This window comes from Dermacentor albipictus, chromosome 8, assembly GCF_038994185.2.
Source record: "Dermacentor albipictus isolate Rhodes 1998 colony chromosome 8, USDA_Dalb.pri_finalv2, whole genome shotgun sequence".
NCBI classification, from domain to species: domain Eukaryota; kingdom Metazoa; phylum Arthropoda; class Arachnida; order Ixodida; family Ixodidae; genus Dermacentor; species Dermacentor albipictus.
This window is the reverse complement of record NC_091828.1, coordinates 98,702,663-98,729,801: the sequence shown is the minus strand read 5'-3', so window position 1 is coordinate 98,729,801 and position 27,139 is coordinate 98,702,663. Positions and strand designations below refer to the sequence as shown.

Below are 27,139 nucleotides of genomic sequence, written 5' to 3'. Positions count from 1 at the left end.
GCCCGGTTCTTCTGTACAACGGATCCTCCATTACAGCTCCCATAGACACTATAACGCCACAGTTCACTCTGGTAATTATTGTATGAAGCTGCATGGCTACAACCCCACGGCCGTAGGTATGCTTAACTAATGCAGGTCGTTTACTTGACACCACGCAGCTTTGAGCTTGTTACAGACACGGAGTTCCACTTTTGCCCGAAAAGGAAACCCGCTTACGGCCAGGGTCTTTCCCGAGCCTGTCTGTGCAATGCCGACCATGTCGCGGCCGCTCAGCGCAATGGGCCACCCCTGGGACTGGATGGCCGTCGGGGTCTTGTAGTTCTGGGCCTCGATCATCCGCATGCAGTAGTCTGCAAAAAAGGACCGACACAGCTGATGAACAGGGCACAAACGAGACAGCGCTTTCCAACCGCATGCTAGACAAGACCGTTGCAAGGAAGGCAATAAAAAAATTACAGTGAAACCCCGTTCATACGTTTTTCACCGGACCGGGGAAAAAAAACGTAACAGCCGGGAAAACGCAACAGTGAGGAAAGCTCCGAAAATGAATGAAAAAATGCAGCTTCAACTATAGACAATTTATTTCCACATAGTGCGCTTAGGACTTTAAAAAGTCAATAATTGCGGCTTGCCGTTTATTTCGCTTGCTAGAAATCGCCATACGTTTCTCAATAGCCTGGAAGGCCGCATTGCTGTCAGCGCCGCCGTGAGGTGCGACGTACCTGCGGAGGAGGTCCAGAGCCGCGACGGCTTCTCCAAACCTACGATTTGGCAACTCCCCGGCACCATGCGGCTCGTGCTCCTCGTCGTCACCGCGTCACGGCAATGGCAACGGACGAAGGAATATCCGCGGGAAATTTTGCCCTCTTTGGCGTAATCATGCTGACGTGCTAACGATTGTTTAGTATTGCTGCGGAGCGCATGCGTCCGAGCAGCCCGGTTGCGCGCAGCGCAGCGTGGGAGAAATGTAAACGAGAGGAGAGCTGGCCCGGTAGGCGCAGAAACGCCACCAGCAACGCCAACTTCCGGTTTCACTTTAGCTTCACAAAGAATGACGTCAGGACCTCTCCTGAGTTTCCTTCCTCCGTGGGTCAACACGTCCAACAACGATGCGGTGACTGTAATCACAGTGATGATAGTGAGAGCATTTTTCACGAACTGGCGTGCGGCTTCTTGCAGCCAGTTCCATAGCCAAGCCTGGCCAAGCCCAGCCAAAACTCGTCAAAAGCCAAAATGGCGGTTGGAACGCGCGGCCTAGTTTAGCCCAGGCGGGTGCGGGGTGCTAAGTTGCGACGTACCATGCGGGAACGTTTTCACAGCTACAACGTAACAGCGGGGTTCCTTATACATTGTATCCTATGGAAGCTATGCCGGGACCGGATGAAAACGACGTAGCAGCCGGGAAAACGCAGCAGTGAGGAACGTAACAGCGGGGTTCTACTGTATAATAAAAAGGTGTGCTAGCAGTGTTTTTCAATTAAGGATTAAGGGGGGAACCTGCGCCTGAAAACATTTTTGTTTAAATTCTAGATCGATTCTTTCTTCCATCAATTGGAAGGAGTTTTCAAACAGCAGTCATCGTCCAATGATAAAGTGAAATTTCGCACATAGCAGGCAACACTACAAAAACTGGCGACATCGCCGACTGCACATGTTTGCGACCAGAAAGTAGCGAGATGTTGGTGTGCCCCACGTCTCATTTCTTTATGTCGCAAAAATATGTTCCACTTGCTACTTGGTAGGTGTCGCAGATCTGAGCCCACTCGCCAATGAGCGTGTGCATCACACACGCTCGCAACCAAAGCATGGCGAGTGCTACACCCCAGAAGCAACGTTACGTCCACGAGTTCTTCCTTCCTTCTTTTATTCTTTATTGTAACATTAAATATACAAACAATGTTTTGTCAGCCTGCCAAAACAATGATGCTTTCGAGCGGGATTGGGCAGTATGTTGGCCTGAATGACGCCGTCTTGTGTGTCGTGATGAAGCAGCATTATGAAGTATAGTTACACTGAACAAAGCTGTTGAAGACCAAACAGCAACCATGCTGCAAAATGTCCGTAATGAGACTTTTACGAACACACCACCAGTGTACTTCCCGCAGAACTGCCTGCTATGCATCAACTGAAGCATAAACGATTAATGTCAATTAGCTTAGCCATCGTCAAGTCAAGGTAAGCAACCACGGCTCTACTAACGGTGTGCACAATTACTGCATTTTCTCACCTGGAAAGCAACCCTCTTGGAAGGTCAGGATGGGTCGCGGAGGGTCGCGGCCCCGCAGGGTCATCTCATATTGCCGCCGGTGTTGTTCAATCTCGTCCTGTGAGGGACAGAAAGAAGCTAATGTCAAACAAAGACAAAAGAATGATGCAATTCAAGACTGACAAACAGCCAACCGCCCTGTACTCAACATGGCTACTATAAGGTTAGCATGAAACCCTGCAGTTAGCAATGGCTACTAGATGACATGGGGGCGAGGTTCATTGTTTCTTTAAATAGCTTCTCGCCACAGAAATTTTTATTTATGCGCAAGCCTAATTGGCCAGCTCGCGAAATCGGTCAAGTAACGCCACCTCGAGAGATATGCAAGATACGACCCCCCCCCCAAAAAAATTAAATTGTGGGGTTTTACGTGCCAGAACCACATTCTGATTATGAGGCACGCCGTAGTGGAGGACTCTGGAAATTTTGACCACCTAGGGATCTTTAACGTGGACCTAAATCTAAGTACACGGGTGTTTTCGCATTTTGCCCCCATCGAAATGCGGCCGCCGTGGCCGTGATTTGATCCCGTGACCACGTGCTCAGCAACCTAACACCATAGCCACTGAGCAACCACGGTGGGTAAGATACGACCCAAAGGGTGTAATTTTGTGCAAGAGTGTAGTGTCGGGTGCGCTACAGCACCCATATGCTTGTACGTCACCCACGTTCAAGAAGTGAAACGTCACTAACTTTTTTAGAAGTGTCATTCAGTGCAATCGAAAGATGCTCAAAAGGACTTGAAAATGTGGGCAGGTAAGTGCTGGTTCATGATTACAGGCAGGCAGCATTAGAACATTTAAAAAGGAAGCAATTTGTACAAGAAATGATCAGAAAAATATTTTTAGAAATAGGGGAGGTGGTGCTGGTTCAGCACTTGTACTATGCAAATTCTCACTTCCTTCTCTTCATTTGCTCGGCTAGTAACCACGAGTCAAAAGATGATGATGTCTTAGGGCTCATTCACACCAACGACTGACAGTGGTCGCGCGACCACGTTGGTCGCAAATGGTCGCTTTTCTCGAAAAGCGGCCATTTTTGGCCAGTCGGTCTCTGCGCGATTTTTCAGTCGCGTGACCGTGGTCACAAAACTGATAAACCAATCAGCAGCGCACCAGAAGTGATCTTTCATGCGTCTACACCCGGCCTCCTCCCACGTCCCGGCAAATTCCGCGTAGATTCCGAGAGCTCTCGCTGAGAACGATAATCTCCGGGATTGCGACTTGTGGGTCGCACTCAGCCGGGCTTGCCGGTGTGAACATCAGTCGCCTTCGGTCGCTTTTTGATAGCGAGTCGCAAATGGTCGCGCGACCTCCTCCAGTCGCCGGTGTGAATGAGCCATTACACTTGGGAATCGAAAAACGTGCTTAGAGTCCAGGACAGTTCTTGAATACAGGGGCTAAACCATAAACCTCACAAGACAGGCGGCAAAGAAGAGTCGTGCGACACTTGTAACATTGGCACACCCAAGGCTAAAACACCGTCAAAAGGTATTCTGGCCGTCGACCCGCACCTCAGAGCGGTTGGCAGTGTTGGGGTGCTCCTGGTAGAAGTTCTTCTGGAAAGGCTGAAGCTGGATTCTTTCCCAGTCTGGCTTGCGCAGGTTTCCGCCAGGCTGCTTGCCCTGGAGGAGCCGGAGAAACAAGCAAATCAGTTTGATTTGTTTGACTAATTTGCCGACCGATTTCATTCACTGACTTAATGAGCAACTGACAAAATGTTTTGATGGACTCGCCAACTAATTCACCAACCAATCTTCCCCATCTCAATGAAAGGCTATGAGATGTGCTATAGCGGAAGGCATTGAACTAATAATATTGACGACCTAAGGTTCCTTAACGTGCACCTAAATCTACAAGTACACGAGCGTTTTTGTACACACGAGTGTTTTGCAGAAACAGAACGCCATGTCCATTGAGCTACTGTGACACGTGAACAGAAAGTAATTTGTATGGGACTTCACAAAGTTGTTCGAAGTTTCATGCATACACAGGGCCTTGAGGGTAGCCATGTAGGCTTGTTGGCCAGTCGTCTAGCGATTTGTTGCAGCAATGGCATGATGACGTATACGTGGAAGGTACACGAGACAACACGTACAGTGTGGCTACGAAAACTGCAAATAAATTTGTCGTGGGAAGTTAGCACCTGTGCAGCATTGTGTCACGTGACTTCCATGTCCTTGCCATTTCACCAGCGCCACAACAAATTAGAGCACAAGGCCTTGAAAGTTGACAAATTTGGTGCATTTGTGGCAGCACAGCAATTTTTTTCCCCCTCTGGTAGATTTAGAGGTGAGGTACCTGAACGCTAGATCCGAGGATTCGGATGTCTGCCCTAGGAGGAAAAGCAGTGTTCGCTGTCAATGGGCAAACGGCACATTAAAGAAAGAGGACTGACCTTGAGACTGTTGTTGACGAAGCTGCTGCCGCCGTTGCGGCCGTCCCCATAGCTGTTCCCTCCCATCATGGGGCGCCCCATGCCACCACCACCACCGGGCTGGGGTCGGCCTCCACCCCTCCATTGCTGCTGACCCCCCTGCTGTCCCCCAAAGTCTCTGCAGGGAAGAGAGGAAGGCAGCAGAGCTTCAGTGGAAAGTTTGGCAAATCGCACAAATCGTAAAATCCCACTACAGCCAATGTTCGTGTGAAGAATAAGAGTTTTTTTGTTACGTTACAACCACACAAGGCAGACGGATAAGAGAGCCAAGGCATTGGGAAAATTAAGCTCTTATTTTGCTTTGCTGAAATGTAGAAGTAATGAGGAAATGAAAGTGGACTGATATACAACTTGCCACAGGTGGGAGCCAAAGCCACATTTTTTGCATTATGTGGTCAGTTGCCTAACAATCTAGCTACAGTGGAGGCTATCCTTCCCACCAATTTCTTGGGTATGTGTATGTGTACGTGATCTGACCCTGGGAATGTTTAGCCAGTGGCGCTCATGGCTGCGGTGCTAGATGAACATCCTTTCAACCGCAGGCATTACATAGTATACGTGAATGACCAGGTTATTTACAATGGAAAGCCCTGAAGCAGAACTGCGAGTTCGGCTAGTTGGCGAACCAGCAATCCTCGAGGCACTGGTTTAGCCGAACAAGTATTAACGTATATGGCCTCTTGAGCCATCTGGGACAACAAATTGAAGAGACCTAATGTTGCTCATTCTACGTGCGTGTATCGTTAACCAGTTCGTGCCTCTTTTTTCCTTATGAAATGCTTTTTTAGCTATTTCTGTTCACTTTGCGGGTCCTTTTGTGCCGAATAGGTAACTTGGGTTGCGATGTGGGCTTGTTGGTAATGCATCTTCAAGGGGGGGTATCATAGCGCGATTCAAAGACGGGACAAAAAAAGACAAAGGGACACATGCAGCGCTAAAGCGCTACGCGTGTCCCTTTGTGTTTTCTTTTGTCCCGTCTTTGAATCGCGCTACGATACCCCTCCTTGAACATAACTTGGGGCAACTGAGTACGAGCCCATTCTGTCAATGCGCCATAATGGGTAGAACAATCATGCACATTGCATTTTGTTTCATGGCATCTGACTAACCACTTTACAAAAGCTGCGCTTCACATTGATTTCCAACATGCGTGTTGGATCAGAATAATTTTCACACGCGTATACCTCTCTGTGCCCATATGCCTTTCATCAACATTATTCCCTCGACAAGCATCGTGCACTGCATTTGTCCTTGTGGTGCAGACAGCTAACAGCTACAGGTGACGAAGATGTGCCCGTACTGTCAGGTTTAATTGACAGGCAACTGCTAAAAGAGGCCGTTAAAGTGAGTTGTCGAAAGGGCAGCACAGCACCGACAAAAGACCAAAGTGCAAGCTTGTGAGCCCACCCGTCCTCGTCTTCTTCTGGAAGCAAGTGGCCCAAGCGTGTGGCAATATCATCTCCTGTTGCTATCTCACTAACCCACACAGGCTTCGCATGATTTAGATTACAGCACTGTGTTGCGTTTTTTTTTTTCTTCTCGACGGATATTTACAGTCCTTTCTAGTTAAAATTCCCACAGGAGGCCATGGTTTTACGAACAACCTTTTGCACAAAGAGGCACGAGAATCAAAACCAATTTTCTTCGAAACACTCGCGCCAGCAGCCTGTAATTACAGTTATGCTGACTTGGTGATTGATAGTAACCAAATATTTCCTGCAATATTGTGAATGTCTTCGAGCTGCATCATGCTGAAATTGGGACCCTGTATAGCATTTTCGGTGCCCGCTAACCGAGGAATGTTACACCTGCCACACCAGCCCAAAATAAAGTGGGAATAATTTGCAGCTGTTCTTCATGCAATGCCGATTTCAAATTTAGAAAACTGAACAGTAAGCCAACTGGAATGTATTAACTTGCAGCTAATCATGACAAAAGTATGATATTTATGTTCACTGAACTGGCTGGAGCAGCAGAACTTCATGCTACTATGTAAGTGTGTCCATGCATTGCATGCATGTACACGTGTGTGCAATTACGGACAAAATTTCACTATCCAGACAGAGATGAAGCATTTATCTTGGCTTGTATGCATGTTTTGACGCCTGCACCACAATTGTGGTGCCAAAATCGCACTCTCCTGTGCTGTTACACATGAGGTGTTATGTATGTATGTATGTATGTATGCGGCGCACATCTCAAAATGAGAGATCTTTTGCCAGCAGCAGAGAACAATGTTCCAGTCATTGAGCTGAATTGCAAACAAAGGGGCGAATTTGCCCCCAAAATCATACGCATAAGTGACTGATTAACGAAACACTCCTAATTAACATTTCAAAATTCATTACTTTACGGCCCATACTGTAGTCTACATATAGCAGCCAGTCATTACCAAGCCGGTTAGCTAAATCTCAGGTCACACGTACGGCTTGCATCAGGGCATGCTCTTCAGTCATTCGAACAGGGTGCAACGAAAGAAACATCGAACCTTAAAAAAATAAAGAAAGACGAAACGAAAACTTCGCATTAGAAGCAGCGGGAGAAAGAACACTACCGTGCGAAAAGCCGCCGGCAAAGCGACGAATTAAAGGGGGGGGGGGGTGCTTCGCTTTCCTCGCTTCCGGGCTTGCGCAATGGCCGCGGTGCGCATGCGCAGACCTCTCCGCCGTCTGCCGCAGTTGCCTAGCGAGCGATCGTGCCCCGGCGGCGTCCCCAGACAGGCGCAACGGAAAAAACAAAAAACCTAAAACGCCCACAAACACCAACAGAGCGCACGCGGACAAAGAGGGGGATAGACACGGGAGTCGCCGGAACAAGACACGCGGTTGGGCTTGTACGTATCGATCTCTTCCCAGGCACGACCGAGAGGGTTCGCGACGACCTTGATCCCCCTCCTTACTGCATGTCCACCCCCCCCCTCCCTCCCTAAAAGAAATACTCCCATCACGCATACTGCCTCGTGATTCATCTAACCGCCGAGAAGAGAGACTTCTACATTCCTAATTATAAGCACTGCAACGGGCGCTAGTAGTTTACGAGTGCAAACGACGTCGCATCAACAAAACTCAAGCTGCACACCGGGCCCGCACTGCAGAAGAACGAGTCGTCGATGAAGGCTCCTGAAGGTTCGGGAAAGTTCGCTGGGCTCCGACGGGTCACGATACGCGAATCCTAGCCGGACCGGGCGAAAACATTATTGACGGAAGACTTGATTTTACAAGTTGCGTTAGGTCGCAAGACGTTAGAAATTTTAAGCATGAGCGCATAAAGAAATATCAATGGAAGACTAATCGCGATCGGCCTAATGGAAGCATGGGAGCGTTTGTCAGGTGCCAACAACATCGTTTTTCCAATGTTTTTTTTTTTTTTCGTGCAATAAAACAGCTATAAACTTGCGTTTTCACAGGCGTGTGAAACACACGAGTCTTAGGCTAAGACACCTCAACCAGCTTTGATTTTGCCTACCTGTATTTACTTCACGTCTTCGGCCTTTTTTTAATTTTTACTGACCAATGCCGGTTCAAAACAGAACGACAGGCCGACACGTTGACCTTAGTCGAGCTTAAGCAACGACAAAATTACCAGGCGCGCTCAACGATACAAAATTCGCTCATGGTTAGCACGGGGCGAAAAACATCCCAAGTTATGAAACGACGTAATGCAAAACGTGGACGAACTAAGCTACAAGCATATGCCAAGCTACGCAGCACGAGAAAAAAAAAAAAAAAGTTATGACGCTCGTATCCATCACTGCCTTGCAAGGAAAACTTTCCGCAAAGCGCTGTTTATAAGAGCACGACAATACAGTGCGGCAACTGAGGGTGTCCTCCTTACAAAGGAACTTTGAAGAAAACTGTCGCGACGCTGTTTTTCTCGCGTGAACAGCTGTTGAGACAAAGCGCATCCTTTCTAAACGCAGGCAGCAGTAAACTATAAAACGAAACCGACAGGAGGTCCCGGCGAAGCACGTCAATAAAGAAAATAAGTAGCTGGTACACTTGCAATCCTAGCACTGCGCGAACAACAAAACGGCATAAGCGAAAGACAAAGCAAGAAAACTGGCTTTTTTTTTTTCTCCCCAAACCTCGCTAACTGCAGCCGGCTCTACGGCAAATGTTACGGTACAGCTGACGGCCGCCTCTTTCCGTCATTTTGTTGTAACGTTCATTCAATAGACGCATCGAATGTTGCACTTTGAGCGCGGCGTGTCCACCCACTAGGCATGCGAATGCATCACCCCCGGCACATCTGCCCGAGTTTTGTGCAAGTATTTGCATCGAGGAGTGAATTATCGAGCTACCGCAAGCGTTCGGCGCACACCACGGCCGAGGCCTCGCTAGGCAGCAATGGCTTCGGGAAGTGGAAAGGCTTGGCCCCCCCCACCACCTCTGCGGCATCGGCGAGTCGCGGGGCTGGGAGCGATAAGAAAACGATAGAAATCGCCGGTGCGAAGTCGCACGGCGCGTACTCACGATCTGGGTCCCCTGTAGGCCATCGTTCACGGCGAGAATATGGACGATTTGCGCGAATCGCCGACGCCAATTGACCGACAGCTCGAAACTACTACCTCTACTTTGGCAAGCCGACACGTAGGATGGAGGCGCAGCGTTTCAGTGAAGGCGCTCGGGTTCTCGAGAATAGGTTTTTGCCGAGGTGCAAGTGCCGTGCTCCGAGGGCCGAACGAAACGTTCGACCGAAATGCGGCTACTTGCAGCTCGTTTGAGACGAATTGTCAGCGTGCGTCGCGAACGCAGTCGGTGCTTCTTTGCCGACGCGGAATGTTATCAGACAGCCTGAGCGCACCCGCCCATTCGCGCAAATCAATATTCCTCGCTCTCGCGGGCGGCGCAGCTAGCGCAGCGGAAGCTGGCGCGGAAGAACACGATCCGCCGAGTTTTGGCTCAGCCGCAGTTACCGCACGCTTGAGCCTTTGTTTTGTGATTTAAGTCTTTCGTTGACAGGAGTCATTGGTAGATACGGCGCTGAAAATCACGCCGCTCATTTATACATTGCAACGCCTTTGCCAAAATGCGCACTAATGGCGCAATTATTATTTTTTTGGAAATGTAAGAAACGAGCGCGCACCGTAGAATGCGAAACTGCGGAGAGAGTCAGGTCGACCGTACTGTTTCGGCAAGACGCACTGTATGGTGAACTCTGTCCCTTTTTTTTTTCTCTAAAAAAAATACCCCTTGGCGGTTTGTGGAAGCCGACAAATTCGACGAGGGACGCAGATCTTCAGGTCGTGGGAAGCCCGCGAAGGTACGTAGGCCCCGTGGCACTTCGTTTTCGAGAACAAATCGCGCGGTCGCATCGACGCCGCTAGAGCGCTCGGGGGACACGACATCGTGTCCCCCAACGCCGTTGCCGCGCTCACACCCGTCGCCGGCTCAGGCTTAGAACGACACCGCTCTTTTATCTTGCAATAACCGTCGATCCGCGACCTAACAGTGACCGCGGCGGCCGCCCGTGTCCCAGGCACATTCCGAGCTTCGTTAACGGGTTCGTCTACGCTCCGTAACGTGGCGCCGGGGGCCTTGGGGGAAGCGCGCTTTTGAAGAAAAGAAACATGGAGGGAGTCTTAGCACGCACCGCACATAGACACAACGCGCAAGGCGGCAAGGCGCGCTGGCTATCTTAACGCGCTCATTTTCTTTTCTTCTCGGGACGTTGATCGCTTTGTAGTGGTGACACCGGTGACTTTTTTTGCCTTTTCTTTTAAATTTTCTCCTCTCCCCCCCTCTTGCCTCGTCTTGTTTCAAAGCCAGGCTTACGTCATGGCGGACGAGGACTGCCGGCGCGAACCGCCGAGCGAGCGACGCGCCGAGACGGACGCCGACTCGGACACCAACATCGACGCCTCGCCGGCCGGCGACGCGGCCCCGGAGGAGGACTCCCAGGGCTCCGAGAAGCCCGCGGCGGCCGTGAAGGAGCCCGTGGTCGTCGTCAAAGTGCCGTACAACGAGCACAGTGACGTCAGCGCGAGAACAGAAGTGAGTCTTTTTTGCACTGGTTTTCCGCGGGGCGCCGTTGTTTTTTTTTTTTCTCGAGATGCTGCCGGCCCACGTGAAGTGTGGCGGTGCTTGGGACGACCTTGTTTACTTCCTTTTTTTTTTTCTTCGCTCACGCCGGCGATGGTTGGCTTCACGTTTGCGACGCTTCTTTAGAAGTAGCGTCCTACCACGCATGCGTCTTTCGCCTCTCTGTTTCTTCTTTTTAATTCTTTTTTTCTAAGTTCGGCGGTTACCTGCAAACATTGGTTAAGTTGGGTTTTAACTTAGCACGTAGGAGCTGGGATGCAACGAAGGCCGTCAGAAACGCGTGGAGAAAAGATGTATCAGCGTTGTCCAGTGCCAGAATTTGGACCAAGCAACACGATTCCTGCTGCGTTAGCTGTTGCTTGTTTAACTGGAGCCGCAGAAGGGGTGTACTCGCCGATATGTGAAGAGAAGTTCTGGAAAAGGGCAATGCTTCACGTGTTCGAAAATTCAGGTTTTCTGCAGATACGATGTGCCCTCAAGAGAGGTTACAACAGCACGCCGCCCTCTTCCATGTTCAGGTGACATTTCTGCCCCACATATGTTCCTTGGAACATGCCAGTCATGGTCTACTATTGTGCAGCAGCTAGTTGGAGGAACCGGTTTCGAGCTCGGTGGCTGCCAAACTGCTGTTTGCTCATAAGCATCAAGTGAAGAGGCGATGAAGGCCAGACGTTAGGAATGGCAATGAAATGGGCCACTGCAGGTATTGGTTTTGCGACGACCGTGCTTCCATGCAGCACACTTACAAGGACGGTAGCAAGAATAGCTTCCCTAAATACGTTTTGACAAGGTTCTCGCTGCGGTTGTTCTGGGGATTTGGCACTGTGCTGCTCGGCACGAGGTTGTGGGTTTGCCTCACTAGCTGCCTTGGCAGAATGCCGAGAAATGCTTGTGTGCCGTACCATAGGGTGCACGTTAAAGACACAGTCATCAGTCAATCATCAGCGGTCAAAATGGGCAGTCCACTAGGTGGACTCTTACAAAATACCTTCACCCCCCCCCCTGAGCAAAACGTGAACAAGGTCTCCCGCATTCCCTGTCATTTCTCTGGATTTCCTGCATTCACCTTGTTCACGTTTTGCTCATCGTCTTGAATTGCCATCTCCCGCATTCCCCGTCTTTTCTCTGGATTTCACCCCCCCTGGTCACTCAAAAGTGAAGGTGTGGGCAGTGGCGTAGCTAGGTCGTCTGGCACCCGGGGCCCACAGGCCTTCTGTCACCCCCCTCCCCGGGTGTAGCCGGCAGAAAGAGGGGTGTCTTCAGACGTATATGACACCCCCCCCTCCCTGGCCCCTTGCACCCGGGGCCCACGGCCCCCCGGCCCCCCCTGTTGCTACGCCACTGGGTGTGGGTGCTTAAGGGCTCTTGGGTGAGAGAAGTGAAAACCACTACTGGAAGCAAATAAGGGGGCTTTTGTTGCACCGTTCATAATATGAGCTAGCTAGGTGAACGGAAACTAATGAAACATGCTGGTGGGTGCTAACGGACCTAGGAAGTCTGACTCGCCACAATGGGATATCGAGCGAACATGTTCGCCCCATGCCTAAGTCGTTCATGGGTGCTGTCACGGCAGCAGGTGGCAGCGCAGACGATGTGAAGGTCACGGAAGACCAAGGGCAACTCCACTCATGCTGCATGCACTTGAAACACTTGCGACAAACCACTGAAGTAGTGCGTCATCCACGTGGTAGGACGCTGAACTCGGCTGGCAAAGATACCGGGCACCTGCTCAGATTCTACGCTCATGTGAACAAATGCTGCTTTCTTGAGTCGAATGAGCTGCTTAACTTTGTGCAAGCTTAGCTAGAATGAGGGAAGCAGTGTACGACACTTCGACACCGTGGTCCACCAGGTTGTGTCCCTCCGCATCACGTTCAGCTCCAAAAAGTGTTAGGCCTAGTCTTAAGCCTAACAACTGGCATCCAAACAACACCCGAAACGGGCACAAAACAGGCAGTCGTGAGGAGACTTCAGTTCTGTGGAGCAGCAGAGGGAACAGCATAGCCCACCGTCCCTGACTTTGTGGGGAGTACCTGGTGCCAGGCTGCAATAATACAAGGCAGCCTGCAGCGGCACTCACGGCACATGGCCATGCAGCTCCCAGAGCTCCGGCTTCCTGAGTCAACGAGATGGAAGAAGCTATTTACAGAAAAAATTTGGACCAATCATGAGGCTTGTGTATTCACTCGCTCCGGGCTTGTCAATGTTCCATGGGCTTGGGGACTTGCCCTCATAGGAGGCAGACCACGTGGCTTGTACTGATGAATCTTCCTCCAAAACGCTTGCAGAAAGGCTTAGCATGTTGGAAAGTTCAAGCACGCCACAGCAACCATTGCCTCACTCTCAAGAAAATGTGCTTCTGACTAGAGCTGTGCACGGACCGCAATTCTGAGCCCATCCCCATGCCCTAAACTACCACAGGCGGCCCGGTCCGGCCCCATGCTGAAGAAGCCTGAGTTCGCCCGGCCCGGCTTGGCCTTAGACTGGGTTAAGGCCCGGCCTGGGCCCGGCCTGACCTGCAATAAGGCGACGTCGACACAAAAAGAAACAAACTTTTCTCCCGTCCCAGTAGATTCCATTTTTGATGAATAAATACATTGCACTCCCTGCTGTACCTACATGCGAGATGACGAGCATACTTTCACTTAAGGTACGCAGTCGAGATCGGTGAGCCCGACCGGCCCGTCCAAGACATAGAAAGCCTGGCCCGAGCCCGCCCCGAGGGCCGGGTCAGGTCCGCGCTTTCGGGCCGACCCGAGCCCATGCAGAGCTCTACTTCTTACCGATCAAAATCCATGCTAGGCCTTCCCTTCAGATCAAACAAAGGTAGTCTTGGGCCATGCAGAACTGTCCTCCGATGTTCCAGGAGCTCCATGTTGGACTGCTTGATGCGGTCTCAAACATGCTCTTGGGCCAAAGGAATGACAGCACAGTAGCGGAAACAAACAAAATGGCAGTTACTGTGCCTTCTATTGTACCTTCTGTGGGCGCTGACAAATCGAGGAAGTTTAACGCGCTCTGTTGGGATATCGAGCAAATATGTCCTCCCCATGCTGGGGACCAACACCCAAGTCGTTCGCAGGTGCTGTTGGGGCTGAGAAAAACTGAATAGAGGGTTTTCGTTTTACAAAGGTTCACCGTGTTTCATTTGTCCTTGTCTAGTATTGTTCCGTTCACTGTGCACATTCTGGGGACACTTCATAATGTTGGTATAACACAAAACGCCTGTGTTCCAGTACTCATCACATAGGGCTATGTGGATAGTATACTCACCACGTAGACAGCTAAGCTTTGGCTCGGGGCCTCCTATCTAAATACAGAGGAAAGCAGAGATCTTTCTTCTTGGCAACGACTGCACCCAATTTGACGAGGTTTGTTGCATTTAAAAGAAAACATTATAATCTGGTGGCTGTGGCAAGTGGATTTATTATTTAGCCTATCTATGTTTTATTACAGTTGCCTTAAAATTGCGAAACTTAGAATAATGAAACTATCTGGTTTACAATGCTAACTCAGCTATGAGAAGCTGTATGAAATTTTTGTAAACTACATTGAATGATACATCTAAAGCAGGCAAAATTCATATGTTGCACAGTTCTCTCAAATGTATTACTAATTTGTAAATAGGCCCTTTGCAAAGCATACTAACAAACCAACGCAAGCTGTAAATGAATACACCAAATTTGTCAGGTTTAGATGCTCTAACGGATACGGTTTACAGAACTGTGATATCTGTGTTGGGTCCAAGTTACTGGTTTTGCAATCTTTAAAAAAATTATCAGCCCCCACGTTAAATTTGTTTCCTGCAGTCCCAGGACCTTTCTCTGTCAAGTGCAACGAATTTCATTAAAAGCGGTCCAGGTGTTATCTCGGAAAAGTAATTCTGCGCACTAACTGTATTTGAATGATGTTGTAATGGTTGGGCCCGAGCCAAAGCTTCCTCTTAAAGGGACACTAAAGGCAAATATTAAGTCAAGCTAAAGTGGTAGGAGTCCTCGAGAATCTCTAAGGTGTCAATATTATTGCAAACAGAGCCTTAATTATCTAGAAATTGAGGTAAATGCAGGGCATGATTAGAAACTACCCCGGGGCATTCAAGTACTTGCCTGATGATGAAAGCACTCCTCAGTTAAATTCTGTCATAGTACTCAACCACTCGTTGCACATAACATCCTTGTATTGTAAGACGAAATAAAATGCTACTTGTCCAGTTGTATTTCACTTTTAGAAAAAAGAACTTATTGAAATAACCCTGACAACGATGCGGGCGTTCGAAAGGCTTCGTTTGCGCTCGACTCCGTGCCGGCCACGCTTTCGCGTTTCACTAGTTATCACGTACTGCTGCGCTGGTTTTGCTGGCTCGCCAAACTCACAAACTGCAAGTATCAGAGAATTCAACTTCCATGTGACGTCGCGGGATGCCCGAATGGTCTACGCCATTTGACCAAAGAGCAGCTGCTGCGGCGAATCTGCCACTCTGTCTTGGCTCGGTGCCGCCGTCTGTCTGGCGCTGCGTTACTCTCCGACGGCAGCAAAGGGGGGGTGATGGCATATGCAGCACCACCACTCCTCCAGTTGGGTGACAGGAGGTTTGAATTGTGATAAAGGTATTCGGACCCTTCAGATGCAATTTTCTCCTAAACTTTGTCTTTGCTTGGCATGAAACAAGTGTTTCGAGGTTTCTGGAATGGCATTTAAACACTCCACGTCGACTTAGTATTTGCCTTTAGTGTCCCTTTAACCCCTTTGTTTCTGCCTGTTTGTTGCATTGTAAGAAAATTGCTCTGAAATCTGCTACAGACATTGCATTTACAAAATGTCTGACTTATTTTGTTCGCAAAAGGCTTCCGCATAAAAGAACTAGAAAGTGAGCACATAAGTGAAAACATGCAGGAACATGGAGAGCACTTTTGCATTTTTAGCACTCGAAGCACCTCTTGTACTTCTGAACTTGGCCTTCGAAAACTAAGCACAGCATCGAATGGTTCTGCATCACAGTTTTTGGTGGTGTGTGCTGAAAGCAATGAGCCCACTTTGAAGCCTCTGTGCTTTTCTTTTTTTCAAACCTCGGAGTACGGGGTGCAGGAAGCGTTCCATCGTTTCACGAACTGCTGCGGAAAGTAGACAGATATGTCGATCTACTGTGCCATATTCTAAGCAATTAGAAGATAGCCTGCAATGGGCTGCCATTTATGAAAAATAGCCAGAAACAGTCGTTCCGTGAGCGGCCGGTGCATCGCTCGTCCCTCCGACTTTGGCCTTGGCCGTCGCAGCCAGTGGATCACCCCTGTGGAAACGAAGCAGTTAAGGTTCTTTCCAATTCACGAAGCTGGCAAAAGAAAGCTTTGCAACGACAGCATGAAAGTCCAGAACATCGCCCTCCAAGTGTTTTGTGGCTTAGCAGAAGGCTTGGAAACTCTGCAAAAAGTAGTCTGCTCACAGAAAAACGTAGCCGCGCTTTCTTACACGCTTAGTGTAGGCTACATTGTGTTTTTTCCTAGGTTCGCACAGGCAAAGTGTTGAAATACAGCGGTAATATGCATTTTTCTTAGCCTTTTCTTGCCGATGCGAGGTGGTGTCACATTGTAGAGTCTTTCAGACTGTTCCAGGTGTGTTGCATTACTTGGGCTCGAAGCTATCATCTTAGCTGTCAACGTAGGCAGTATTCAATGCCGGCCGGAATTGAGACGCACCTAACGTTGGCAGATGTATTCACCAAGCAGTTGCTGAATCAAGCATGCTGAAAAGGGCACTTCGCTTTTCTATCTCCCCAGGAGCAAATTGAGGAATTCCAGACCAAGCACAAGATCAAGATAGAGGGCGAGGATGTCGCCAAGCCGATTTTCAAGCTCGAAGAGGCTGGTCTTCCAGGTGAGTTGGCTCATTGCGTTGTACTGTTTGCTGCAAGTCAAGCCGAGCCGAGCTAAGCTGGTTACGAGCTGTGCTTTTGGTGATTTGCTTGCTAAGCCTTTTTTCATCTACCTTTGTGTGCATTAAAAAAAAGGTAGAAAAAAACTTCGTTGCTAAAGACAGAATTTTGTTTTAATCTACTCGACTTGACTTTGCTTCAGTCAGTTCCAGTTTATTGCAGTTTCACCATCCCTTTTTGTTGCAAATAATTCTTTTATACTCATTAGGAAAACAGACAAAGCAAAAAGAAACCATGGAAAAACTAGGGACCAAAGGTGCTTGTCTGTGTCTGATGACTCCCTGTCCTCAATATTTCGCACAATTAAACGGGAACGGTAACATAATAACGTTGTGTGACAAAATTTAAAAGTCAGTAGAAGGTAAATTTTTATGCACTCGCTAGCAAAGTCGACTTGAATGTATCGACAATGGATACGTAAACAACAGAAAATGCATCTAACGAGAGATAAACAGAATTCTTCAAGACATTGTGTATTTGACATTCTGTAAGCAATCGGGCAAGAAACGCTCACTAACTGTATGTTGCATGAACTTAGACACAGGAAAAATATAACCTGGCATCGGGGGAAAAAAAAATCTGAGAACATCTAAACACGTACTACGAGTTGTGAATGCGAGAGCAGTAATGTCCATTTGAAAGCTGCCGGGCGGTCCAAGTTCTGAACTCCTCACAGGCAAGCGAATGCATTGAAATGCTTCGCATGTTTTGATTTGGCCTTACTGAGGTGCAGTTTGGAGAGCTCGCGCGATCGAGGAACACGCAGATAATGCGGGCTTGCGAGGGTGACATGGCATTGCAGTGACGCCCTCTCCTCTCATGCATTACCATGGCAGCAGGTGTTCCCTTTCTCGCGAGCCAGCGTCAGGAGGCGTGTCTAGTTATGTGGCGTCGAAGCCAATGGGAAGTTTCGCTGCTACAGATGCCCCCAGCTTTTTCGCTCAGCGGGACGTTAGACACTTTTGCATCAAAATTAATGTGTGAAGCGTTGTATCAACGCAAGCTATGATAAAAAAGAAAATAGAGGATTAGTCCATTAACAGATCTCTCTAAAGTAGCTTTCTGAAATGTCTCGGGGGAACCTCGCTTGCGGAATTTCAGTTTCATAGTTTCTGTTATACAAGAAACTAGGGATCAAGTCATTGTAGTTTTTCTTTACTGGGCCTGCGACGCTTTGCAGGTTCTAAGTGGTGATTTTTTTCGATTACTTCAAAAAAATTGCAGCAAACTCTGATAGTTGACCTCGGTGTTTCCATTTGTCTCTCGGTAGATGGCACTGATATCAGATAAAGGAGCAGGAAGACAATGGCACAGAAGTAAATGGCCTGGGAATCATGTTCACGCAGTGCTTGATGTGGCAGCTACATTGTACTAAGCCAGTTTCTAGGTGACCAGTTACGAGGAAGCCTTAGCTCGGGCCAAACTCTGATGCCGCCTATTCAAATATACATGTAAAACGCATAAACGCTTTGCTTAGCTTACTACTTGGCTGGTATTAAGGGGAGACCCGGGTCGAAAAATCGCGGTTTTCAAAAAAAAAATCACTTTTTTGTTTTAAGCTGCATTGTCATCTTTGATGTATAAACTTTTATTTCTGTAAATATCAAGCCGAAATTCGCACGAGAAGTCACCAAAAAATGCGTCTAAGTGAGCGGCGGTGACTCTATAGTCCACCGAAAGTTTAGAAAATCCGCGCCGTTTGCATCGTTCGCACGCAATCGAGCTTCACCGGCGGCCATTTGCAATCATTGGGGCGTGGAGCGTCAACCCTTTCCTCCAAAGTTCAATGGCTGTCAGTCTCGTATGTTCACGGAGAATAAAAGAAAAACAAGAAAGAAGACGAGACTGTCGCGCATTTTGAATTGCGCGCCATGCAGCGCGGCCCCGCCATTGGACGGCGGTGCTCCCTTTGTGCAGCAAAGCCGAACCACCGCCACAGCGCGTTCTCGCTAGCCGCACAGTTTCCCGTGTCCTCTCCGAGTTTTCTTGAGATGACAAGCCCGAAAAAGTGCAGTTCCGACGTCCGCAAGTATGGAACTCGGCACAAGTACCAGGGGAAACGGCGTAAAACTGTTAAAAAAACGACAGCCGGAAGCGACGCCCGCAACGCTCCGACGTCGGTTAGGCCTACCGCCGACACCGGTCACCGCGACAGTGGTGAAATCGACGCTGCTGTGGATTTCGTGAGTGCATCGCAGAAAAAGATGGAATTCTTCAAAAGCGAATCAAGGTCGGTCGGCGCCCCTGCTGCTAGCACGGTGTTGTGCGAGATCGGCGCATTGACGGCACTGGTGACAGGTTCGGTATGCCCGACTTGCTGTGAACGGAAACTCGCCGTCCGAGAAGCAGCTGAGAAGCGCAAAGGACTTTCGTCGCACCTGGAGCTACGCTGCGAAAATACCGACTGCCCTGAATCTGTGCTTTCATTCACGCACACGTCGAAGCGGATCGTCTCGGCCGGCGCGTGCGGTGACCCCGGGGTGAACACTCGCTACGACAGCGGGAGCTCGCGCGACGGCTTTGCCGTAAACGTGAAGGCTGTTTTGGCAGCGCGTGCTATAGGAGTTGGATATGACCAGCTTTCGCGATTTTGTGCGATCATCGGCCTTCCAAAACCGCTGCATCACAAGACATTCCATGCTATTTCTAAGAAGCTCCATGGTGCTGCAATGGAAGCTGTTAGCCAAAACTTGGAACTGGCGCGAAAAGTCACGAAAGACGCCGTTGGCGGCGGCGATGTGCCAGTCATGTTTGACGGCACTTGGCAAAAAAGGGGCCATAAAAGCCACAACGGAGTGGGCACAGCTGTTTCCCTGGACACAGGTCTTTGCTTGGACTTTGAAGTCCTTTCAAATTACTGTCTTGCTTGCAGTATCCACAAGGACATGGGTGATGATGATGAGGTATGGCAAGCCTTTCATCGTCCTGTATGTGAAAAAAACACCGAATGTTCATCCCATGCAATGGAACCTGAAGCAGCAGTGCGCATATGGCAGAGGACTTTGTCATACGAGACCCCACTGCGCTTCACAAGCTTCTTGAGTGATGGGGACAGCAAAGCCTTTACTGCCGTCTGTGGGGCTGAGGTGTACGGTGACACTGTCATCGAAAAAGAAGAGTGCACCAACCACGTTGCAAAACGCCTAGGCACTGCTCTGCGAAAAATGACAACGCCACTGCCACGAGGTGAAAAGCTAACGGTCGCAGCCATCCAGAAACTGCAGACATACTACCAAATAGCCATAACAAATAACAAGGGCAGTGTGCGCAGCATGTACACTGCTATATGGGCCTCATATTTTCATTGTTGCTCCAGTGATGGGGCCAGCAGCCACAAATTTTGCCCTGCTGAACCAGATTCCTGGTGCAAACATAGGCGTGCTGAAGCACTGGGGGAGCCTACACCACGCCACACCCCCTTGTTGACAAAAGCTCAGGGCTTGGCAATTATGCCTATATATAAGCGCCTTACTGATAAGAAGCTCCTGGCTCGGTGCCTTCATGGCAAGACGCAAAACGCAGCAGAGTCACTCAACAGCAAGATATGGCTGCTGTGTCCAAAATCGAAATTTGCTTCCCGGACATCTGTGGAGACAGCCACGGCTATTGCCGTGCTGTGGTACAAGAAAGGCCATGCGGGCTTTGAAGAAGTCCTACAAGAGATTGGAGTACTTCCCCCAGAAGAGTTGGTCACACATAGCGACCATTCTGATGACATGCGTGTAAAGAAAATGAACTTGAAGCGAACCGCAGAAGCAAGGGCGCACCGTCGTAGCGCAGTGAAAAGGGCTCGCACCGAGGAGACCAACCTTAGGAGCCGGGAAGGGCCAAGCTACAGTGCAGGAGCATTCTAGAAACTTTTGTGTGCTTTCTGTGAAGCTGCTCTTGAGTGTGACAAAGATTAATGCAAAAACAACTGGATTTTGAAGAATAGAAGGTTTTGAAACTTTCAAACCTGTTTTTCTCATTTTCAAATTTTTTGATATTTTCGTGTCTTCCGGGAAGCCTTTTGTACACTTAGAATTGGTGTATACTAATGAAATTTGGCACACATACTCTTGAAGGTATGTAGAATACCGATATCTACTTGAAATTTCAATATCAGTCGTCAGTAATTACAATAGTACGAAGTTATGTCTCAGGGAACTAAAAGAAACAATGGTCGAAGTGTCAAAATTTTTTTCTCCCACTTCCTATACACCAGAACACCGTGAATTCAAAGGGCGCCGCCATATTGATGAGCGCCGGTCGCGCCATCTATCCCAAGCGCCGCGAAGTAGCAGGCCTGGGCTGCCACGCCGGGAGATGCGACCCGGCGCGAAGGCGAAACTTGGGCTTTTTAGCTGGGCGGAAGGCGTGTATCGCGTTTTTTCTAGCCTGTCATTTTCGTTCTCTCGATTCAATCAAACTTCAAGACCTCATGCAAGTCCGCAATGGCCACACTGAGTGATGTGCAGACTGCAGAAGCGAATACATCGGGTAACCACGTAAGCACGTAACCTGTGCAGGATTTTACAGCACTGTGTTGGTGCCATATATTATTAAAGCACGCAGAACATTGTCCTCTGCACTTTCAGTACGGTCTTGTTTGTCATGGTCACTACGGGGTTGGCCGCGTTTGGCAACCAACTGGCGAGGTCGTTTGACTACCTGATTAGCAGACGCCTGCCCTTCACCACCTGCACATTGAAAACAAAATAGATGTTATAGCAAGAAGGGCTGTAGTTCTTTCCCATGCCATCACTGTTGCGAAGATATAAAGTCCTCGCAAAATGAAATAGAAAATGCGCTAGGCCAATTGTATCGTGCAACCACTTAAGAGTACAACATTCAGAACACAAGCCTACAGCACTCGAACAAGCAGCATATGATGCTAAACCTGCACTCATTGGAAAATGAGGAACTACAGAAGTTATAATGTTCAACTACATGTGCAGTCAAAGCCCGTATAACAGGGCGAGCATGACGGATGCGGGTGTTGTACAGTTGCAAAAACCATGACAGGGCACGTAAAATTACCATCCCTACTTAAAGCTGCGCATCATCAGGGAAGCCTTTGGTACAAGACAACAACCGCAGCTGCATTCCAAAAAATTAGCCCCACCAACTGCAGCTACCTGGTATCAGACCTGTTTCGCTTGTGCGAGGTCATATCGGATTGTTAGCGCTCCCTTAGAAAAGAAAACAGTAAAAAAAAAAACTGGTGAGAACGAGCAAAATTTTGTTACACAATACAACAATAATTAAGCACCTTATTTTCCTCGCCTTATGAAGGAAAAAATTTTGCGCTTTGCCCCGCATAACAGCCCGCACGCAGTTTAGAGCTCAGGAGGCTCAAATGAATTCCTTACGAATGACACCTGCAACACCAGCTCGTAAAGACCGGCGCGCTGCAACAACGCCTTCGGCGACGAGCAGTCGTCGTTTACGTTTTTGTGGACGCATGCTACGTGACGAGCAGACTTCGGTTTACTTTCATTAGCAATAACGCTCACCAGCAGGGCAACATACTATCGCCTACAACTTGTCGTTCACGCTTAATGGTCATGCCGTGCACCAGCTGCAAATATCGCTAACCGCAAACTCAACTGTTCCGCTTAACCGTCGAGAGCTCTGCCTGAATGAAAACACGAAAAGGCTTGCCTTCTTGTTATAGCCAACGCGAAGCACCGGCGCGGGATTTTGCTCTGTGGGCTTGTCCAGAAAGTGCTCAGAGCAAACCTGCGTGTTACACATATTACGTTCGTTCGTAGGGCGCAAAGTTGAACGTGGCACCAAAATATACACAGATCGAATACTCACTGGTGCATTTTCACTGGGTCGGTAGTTCTTCCTATTCACTGCAGCTATCCACCGGTGGCGCAGCTTGTCATTCTTCGTTGCGGATGGAAATCGGTGCAGGCTGAAAACACCGCACCGGCACGATTCCCTACGTGTATTGTGCTCTTCGCAAACAGCGCTAAGCAACCTGCTCCTTTTGCGCTGGTTGTTTTGGCCTCCAAACACGACGCAACGATGCCCAGATGACTTCTTGTACTTTGGATCCGCGTGAGCGGGCACATTTCCGCACTTTGTAGTCCTAGAGCTAGCGCTAGCCATGTCTGCTGGCCGCCGGCGAACACACTTTGGCAGCCCAGAACAAAACGGCGCAGGTCGACCGGGCAATCCGGGTGCGAGAGTATGCGTTCGATTAGTCTGGGTGCGAGGCTAGCGTATTCTGGTCTATAACTGAACACGCTTTTTGACTAGATATCGGTACTCTGTGATCTAGGAAGAGCTAAATAAGCTATAGCACGATACCTTTTGTGAAAGTTTAGTTCATAAAAAAGTGCCCGTAAAGACCCCTATAATTTGCACTTCAGTATAATATAACTCGAGAACTATAGCAGCTACACAAAAACTAATTGCATATTTAAAATCTGCATAAAAAACTCTTCAGTTGGCTGAATTTTGAAGTCTCTGGTACAAATAATAAAAAAAAAGTTGTTTCGAGGAGCCTCTCCCCTTAATAAAATTCGTTGTTTTATTGAGAACTTTAAACTGGGGATTATTGGAAGTATAATTTTCTTTAATGCCTGAATATTTTAAAAGGAGTTCTAAATAATTGGTATGCCTGAAAAAAGATAGAAGCGCCAAGTTTATAAATATGTAGCTCTGCAACAAGGACGGATATCGTTGTACTGCAAACTGCATTCGTTAGAGCATCCAAAACAAATTTGATATATCAATTTTTAGCTTATGTGAATTTGTTACATTGCTTACAAGGGTTTTGCGTTTGTCCTCCACGCATTTTAGGTGTGAATTTCAGATTTTTATGTAAAATGCATCAATATCTTTCCATTTTGGATGTACTATTAGATGCCATTTACAGAATTGTGATATTGATTTTTATTGAAATGTTGCAGAGTTGTAAACGTGATAGTTTCGTTTCCTGAAAATTTGCGGTATTCAAAATTTTTTGAAAAAACATGACATCCTAAATCGAAAATTCGCTACCAGCACTAGATTTCGACTTTTTCTTTTAAATGCAACAGAGCTCATCTAATTTAATGCCGTGGTTGCCGAGAAAAACGATTCCTCCTTTTCCATGCATTAAATTTTTTGCCCCCAAGCTAACGCTTCCTCTTAAGGGAATCTGTCACATTGGTGTCAAACATGAATGAATCCACTGAATCATTTTAAAATGGCAGAACATCGTTCTAAAAACTATTTTTGCAAGCAGCCTGCCGACCATTCCAATGTGTGACTGTTTCAGATGAGTTCATAAGCAAAATCAAAGATGTTCTTGGAAGCTCATTACCTGCGCTGGCCTCGTATGGCCTGCCAGCGCTGCTTGGTGGACGAGACTTCATTGGACTGGGCGATGCCTCCATGTCCGAGAAGGTCATCTCTGTGAGTTCAGTTGCATTTCTCTGAAATTGTACGTCTGGCTTGCCTTTTGCTAATCTCCGAGGCATGCCCTTTGCTCGGAGTTGGTGATCAGCTGTTGTTCGAGTTTTATCAGACACGTGGATCGAAGCAAAGCTGTCGCAGTTTTCAGTTGCTTTGACTTGAAACTCCAATGAGCCAATTTGAATGCGCCTGCTCTTGAATGTAAATTGATCCCACGGTTCTTTCTGTAATTCTTGTAGTATCTTCTGTGGTGTGCACAAAGCTTAGTAAATCTCGGACTCGTGTTGCGCTGCAGTCGGCATCACGTCCCTACACGTTTGTGACGAAAGTTGTTGCTAATGAAATTGGGTGTCGGCTGCTGTGAACTAAAGCGATCGTATGGGGAATATATCTGTGTGCATTGAAACACACAACTAAGGCCTCATTAGGATGTGATCGTTATTATCAAGTAATAACTGAAAGTAATTTTGTGAAACATTTCATGACCGAGTACAGTATGCGCATTAGGATGCCATATGCTGCGCGGGTAATGCGAATACTGTTTCGAGGCATTACCATTACGTTCAGAAATTTTTACACTCGGCATTGTGAATCGAAAAAGTTTATCAAAACGTATGAGAATTAAGAAGCCCAAGATTAACTATTGTTTCTTTTTTTCTTCTATTTTTAAATGTTCTGTGAGCATGGCGGATGCGAACTGCTATTGATAGTGTACTGCGCTGCTGAGCAGTCAATGGGCTAGAAGTCTTGTCAAGCTCCGTATAGCTTTTACTTTCTAGCCTTCTGTCCTTTGAACTGATTGGTTGATTGATTGATTTGATTGATTCAGAGCATATAGAGGCTGATGATTTGATCGAATGAATGACCCCAGAGGCTATGTCATGCCGCGTTTAGTGGGAATTTAAACAAAGTTCCGTAAGCTCTTTGGCTTAGAGTTTTGTTGAAAAAGTTTGTTCTGTGGTAAGCCTTCACAGTTCCCACTGTACAAACTCTTTTAGGCTTTTTTTTTTTTTTTTTGCCGTAACACAGAAAGTGTCAAGGACTTGTTTGTCATGTGACATTCCTCTCACTCTCTCTCGCAGTTTCTTCCATCAGTCGTGATGCATTGCCAGCGGAACATGAAGAGCGAGTCAAAAGGCCCTGTTGTAAGTGCTCGCTTTTCTTTGGGTTTGAAAATTCAGTCGCTTCGATAACAGCATCGCCTTTGAGTGCCTCTTGTTAAATGCTCTGTTCTACGGGGCGTCCTTCCAGGCACTTCTGCTGGCGTCCAGCTGCCGGCAGGTGCGCGACATCTACAAGTACTTCCGGGACACTGGCCGGTCGCTGGAGCTGGAGAGTCTCGAAATCTCGGAGGAGACCTCCAATGACCGCGAGGACTTCCAGTCAGGCAAGTCCCGCTCGTGACTCGTGAAACTATTTCAGCCGGAAGCTTTAGGCTTCTGTTTATACCGACAGGCTTGCCTAATCACTTACCGGTGACCGTTCTTCACTGGCTAAACACACTGTCGCGGAGTTGTCGCTTGGCGCAAGGTGCGTGACATGATGTAGAAATGTATGACGAGTCGTGCGTAAATAGTCAACACACTCGACCCGTAATGCAGATTTTAGGTGGCCACCACTGTGCTTGCCACTGTCGTTTATGCTCCGAGCGCTTGCTTTGCTGGGCAAAAGTTCGCTCGGTAAAGAGCTAAGTTTCTTAAATAGCACTTTTGGCAGTTGCATTTTTTACTGTCGCTACAGCTTGACTATATTGTCAGTGCTGACGAAGTAGACATTTAAACTTCACTACTAGGAAGGCTTTGCGAGCGAACTGCCATCTTGTCACTCAAGTAATCTGCAAATATATTGCAAATATGTGTTGGGCTTCTCTTTTCCTCCTAACAACCGTGCACGGTAACCTGTGTATTTCAAACACTAGGACACCTCTGCTGTGAAGAATGTTGGTAAATTCATTCCGTTGATTTCTCTTCGTTATTGTTTTTCCCTTGTTGAGAAGTGCATTGTTGCGTTTGTTTATGACACCCATTTCCATACGTGGTTGCTGCGCAGAGTTCCACGTGGCCATCTCCACGGTGACCACCATGCAGAAAGTGCACACGTCGGGGCACTTTGACTTTGGGACCATCTCTGTCGCCATCCTGTACGGCATTGACGAGCTCGTTGACAGCAACCATGTGGATGCGATCAACACGATCCTGAAAGATGTTCACGTGAGTTACGAAGCCAAATGAAGCCCGGGAAAGCTTAGGGGAAATGAACTGTCTGGGTACCGAAATTTGAAATGAAGTGAATATCGATTAGTGTGTCATTCAGTCGATTACTCAAAAACATTTAATATTCGTACAAACCTAAACCTGACACAAGGGGGGAGGCTACCCTGGAGACCGAACTTTTTTATTTTTTAAGATATCCGGATGAAACTTTCAGGGTACGTTCACACCACCGAACTATGAGCAACTGCAAAGTTTCACCAAGTTGTGTGTATTAGTTCCAGAGTTATTGAGGTCGAACTAGGTGGTTCGTGTATATGCCTGAGGAAGAGCCAGGAGAAATGCCGGGACATCGTAGGGAGCTGAAATTCGCTGTGATGATCCCTCGATAGATATCCCATGGGGCTACAGAGCCCTTTTCCTTAATTCACCCCCCCCCCCCCCCCACACACACACACACACAAAAAAAAAATATTTTAAGACGACTTTGAATTTGATGTAGCCAGTAATGACCACATTCATCAAAAATTAATTGTTTGTTATAAATTAATTGCACCAGCTTTCAGAAAGAGAAGCCTGTAACCCCCTGGCAAAGTCATTCAGGAAGAGAATAAAAAAAAACGGCACACAAATCTGAAGAGTGGTTCTTGAGATATCATGCCTTTCCCAGCACCACTACTAGCGAAAAAATCCATTCCGAGAAAATGGGCCTCAAAGTTGAGCACGTGTGCTTTTTATTAGAAAGCTCCTGCGGAGCTTCTAATTAGCTCTTGCGGCTCCAGGCACACTCAGTGTGTCCGATTTTCGACTGGCAACAGCCGACAGCACAGTTCCGCCGCTGCAAGTGTCTACGCGGTTGGCACTC

The 27,139-nt window shown here is 48.0% G+C and overlaps 3 protein-coding genes across 6 annotated transcripts in view; 2 read left to right on the top strand and 1 right to left on the bottom strand.

Annotated features, from left to right (window-relative positions):
• Positions 1-9,505, bottom strand: part of LOC139048888 (uncharacterized) — a 42,914-nt gene extending 33,409 nt beyond the window's left edge. The window contains exons 1-5 of the mRNA XM_070523806.1: positions 9,175-9,505; positions 4,664-4,820; positions 3,780-3,890; positions 2,228-2,324; positions 217-350 (exon numbers count right to left, since the gene is read on the bottom strand). Coding sequence (XP_070379907.1) covers positions 217-350; positions 2,228-2,324; positions 3,780-3,890; positions 4,664-4,820; positions 9,175-9,197 — 522 coding nt within the window. The 5' untranslated portion in view covers positions 9,198-9,505. The remainder of the gene's footprint in view (positions 1-216; positions 351-2,227; positions 2,325-3,779; positions 3,891-4,663; positions 4,821-9,174) is intronic.
• Positions 9,506-9,640: 135 nt separating this feature from the next.
• The window catches only part of LOC139048887 (uncharacterized PE-PGRS family protein PE_PGRS54-like), a 52,372-nt gene continuing 34,873 nt past the window's right edge, over positions 9,641-27,139 (top strand). Inside the window, exons 1-7 of one of the 4 annotated variants that reach the window (XM_070523802.1) lie at positions 9,641-9,964; positions 10,467-10,695; positions 16,518-16,614; positions 23,928-24,064; positions 25,147-25,209; positions 25,316-25,451; positions 26,114-26,274. In XM_070523802.1, coding sequence (XP_070379903.1) covers positions 9,741-9,964; positions 10,467-10,695; positions 16,518-16,614; positions 23,928-24,064; positions 25,147-25,209; positions 25,316-25,451; positions 26,114-26,274 — 1,047 coding nt within the window. In that variant the 5' untranslated portion in view covers positions 9,641-9,740. Of the gene's footprint in view, positions 9,965-10,068; positions 10,205-10,466; positions 10,696-16,517; positions 16,615-23,927; positions 24,065-25,146; positions 25,210-25,315; positions 25,452-26,113; positions 26,275-27,139 lie in introns of those variants that run through there. The other 3 variants (XM_070523805.1, XM_070523803.1, XM_070523804.1) reach the window with 3 other exon arrangements.
• On the top strand, positions 18,815-20,854 carry LOC139048523 (uncharacterized). The gene has a single exon (XM_070522924.1). It carries the CDS (start codon positions 18,877-18,879, stop codon positions 20,524-20,526), a length of 1,650 nt encoding a protein of 549 aa, XP_070379025.1. The 5' UTR covers positions 18,815-18,876; the 3' UTR covers positions 20,527-20,854.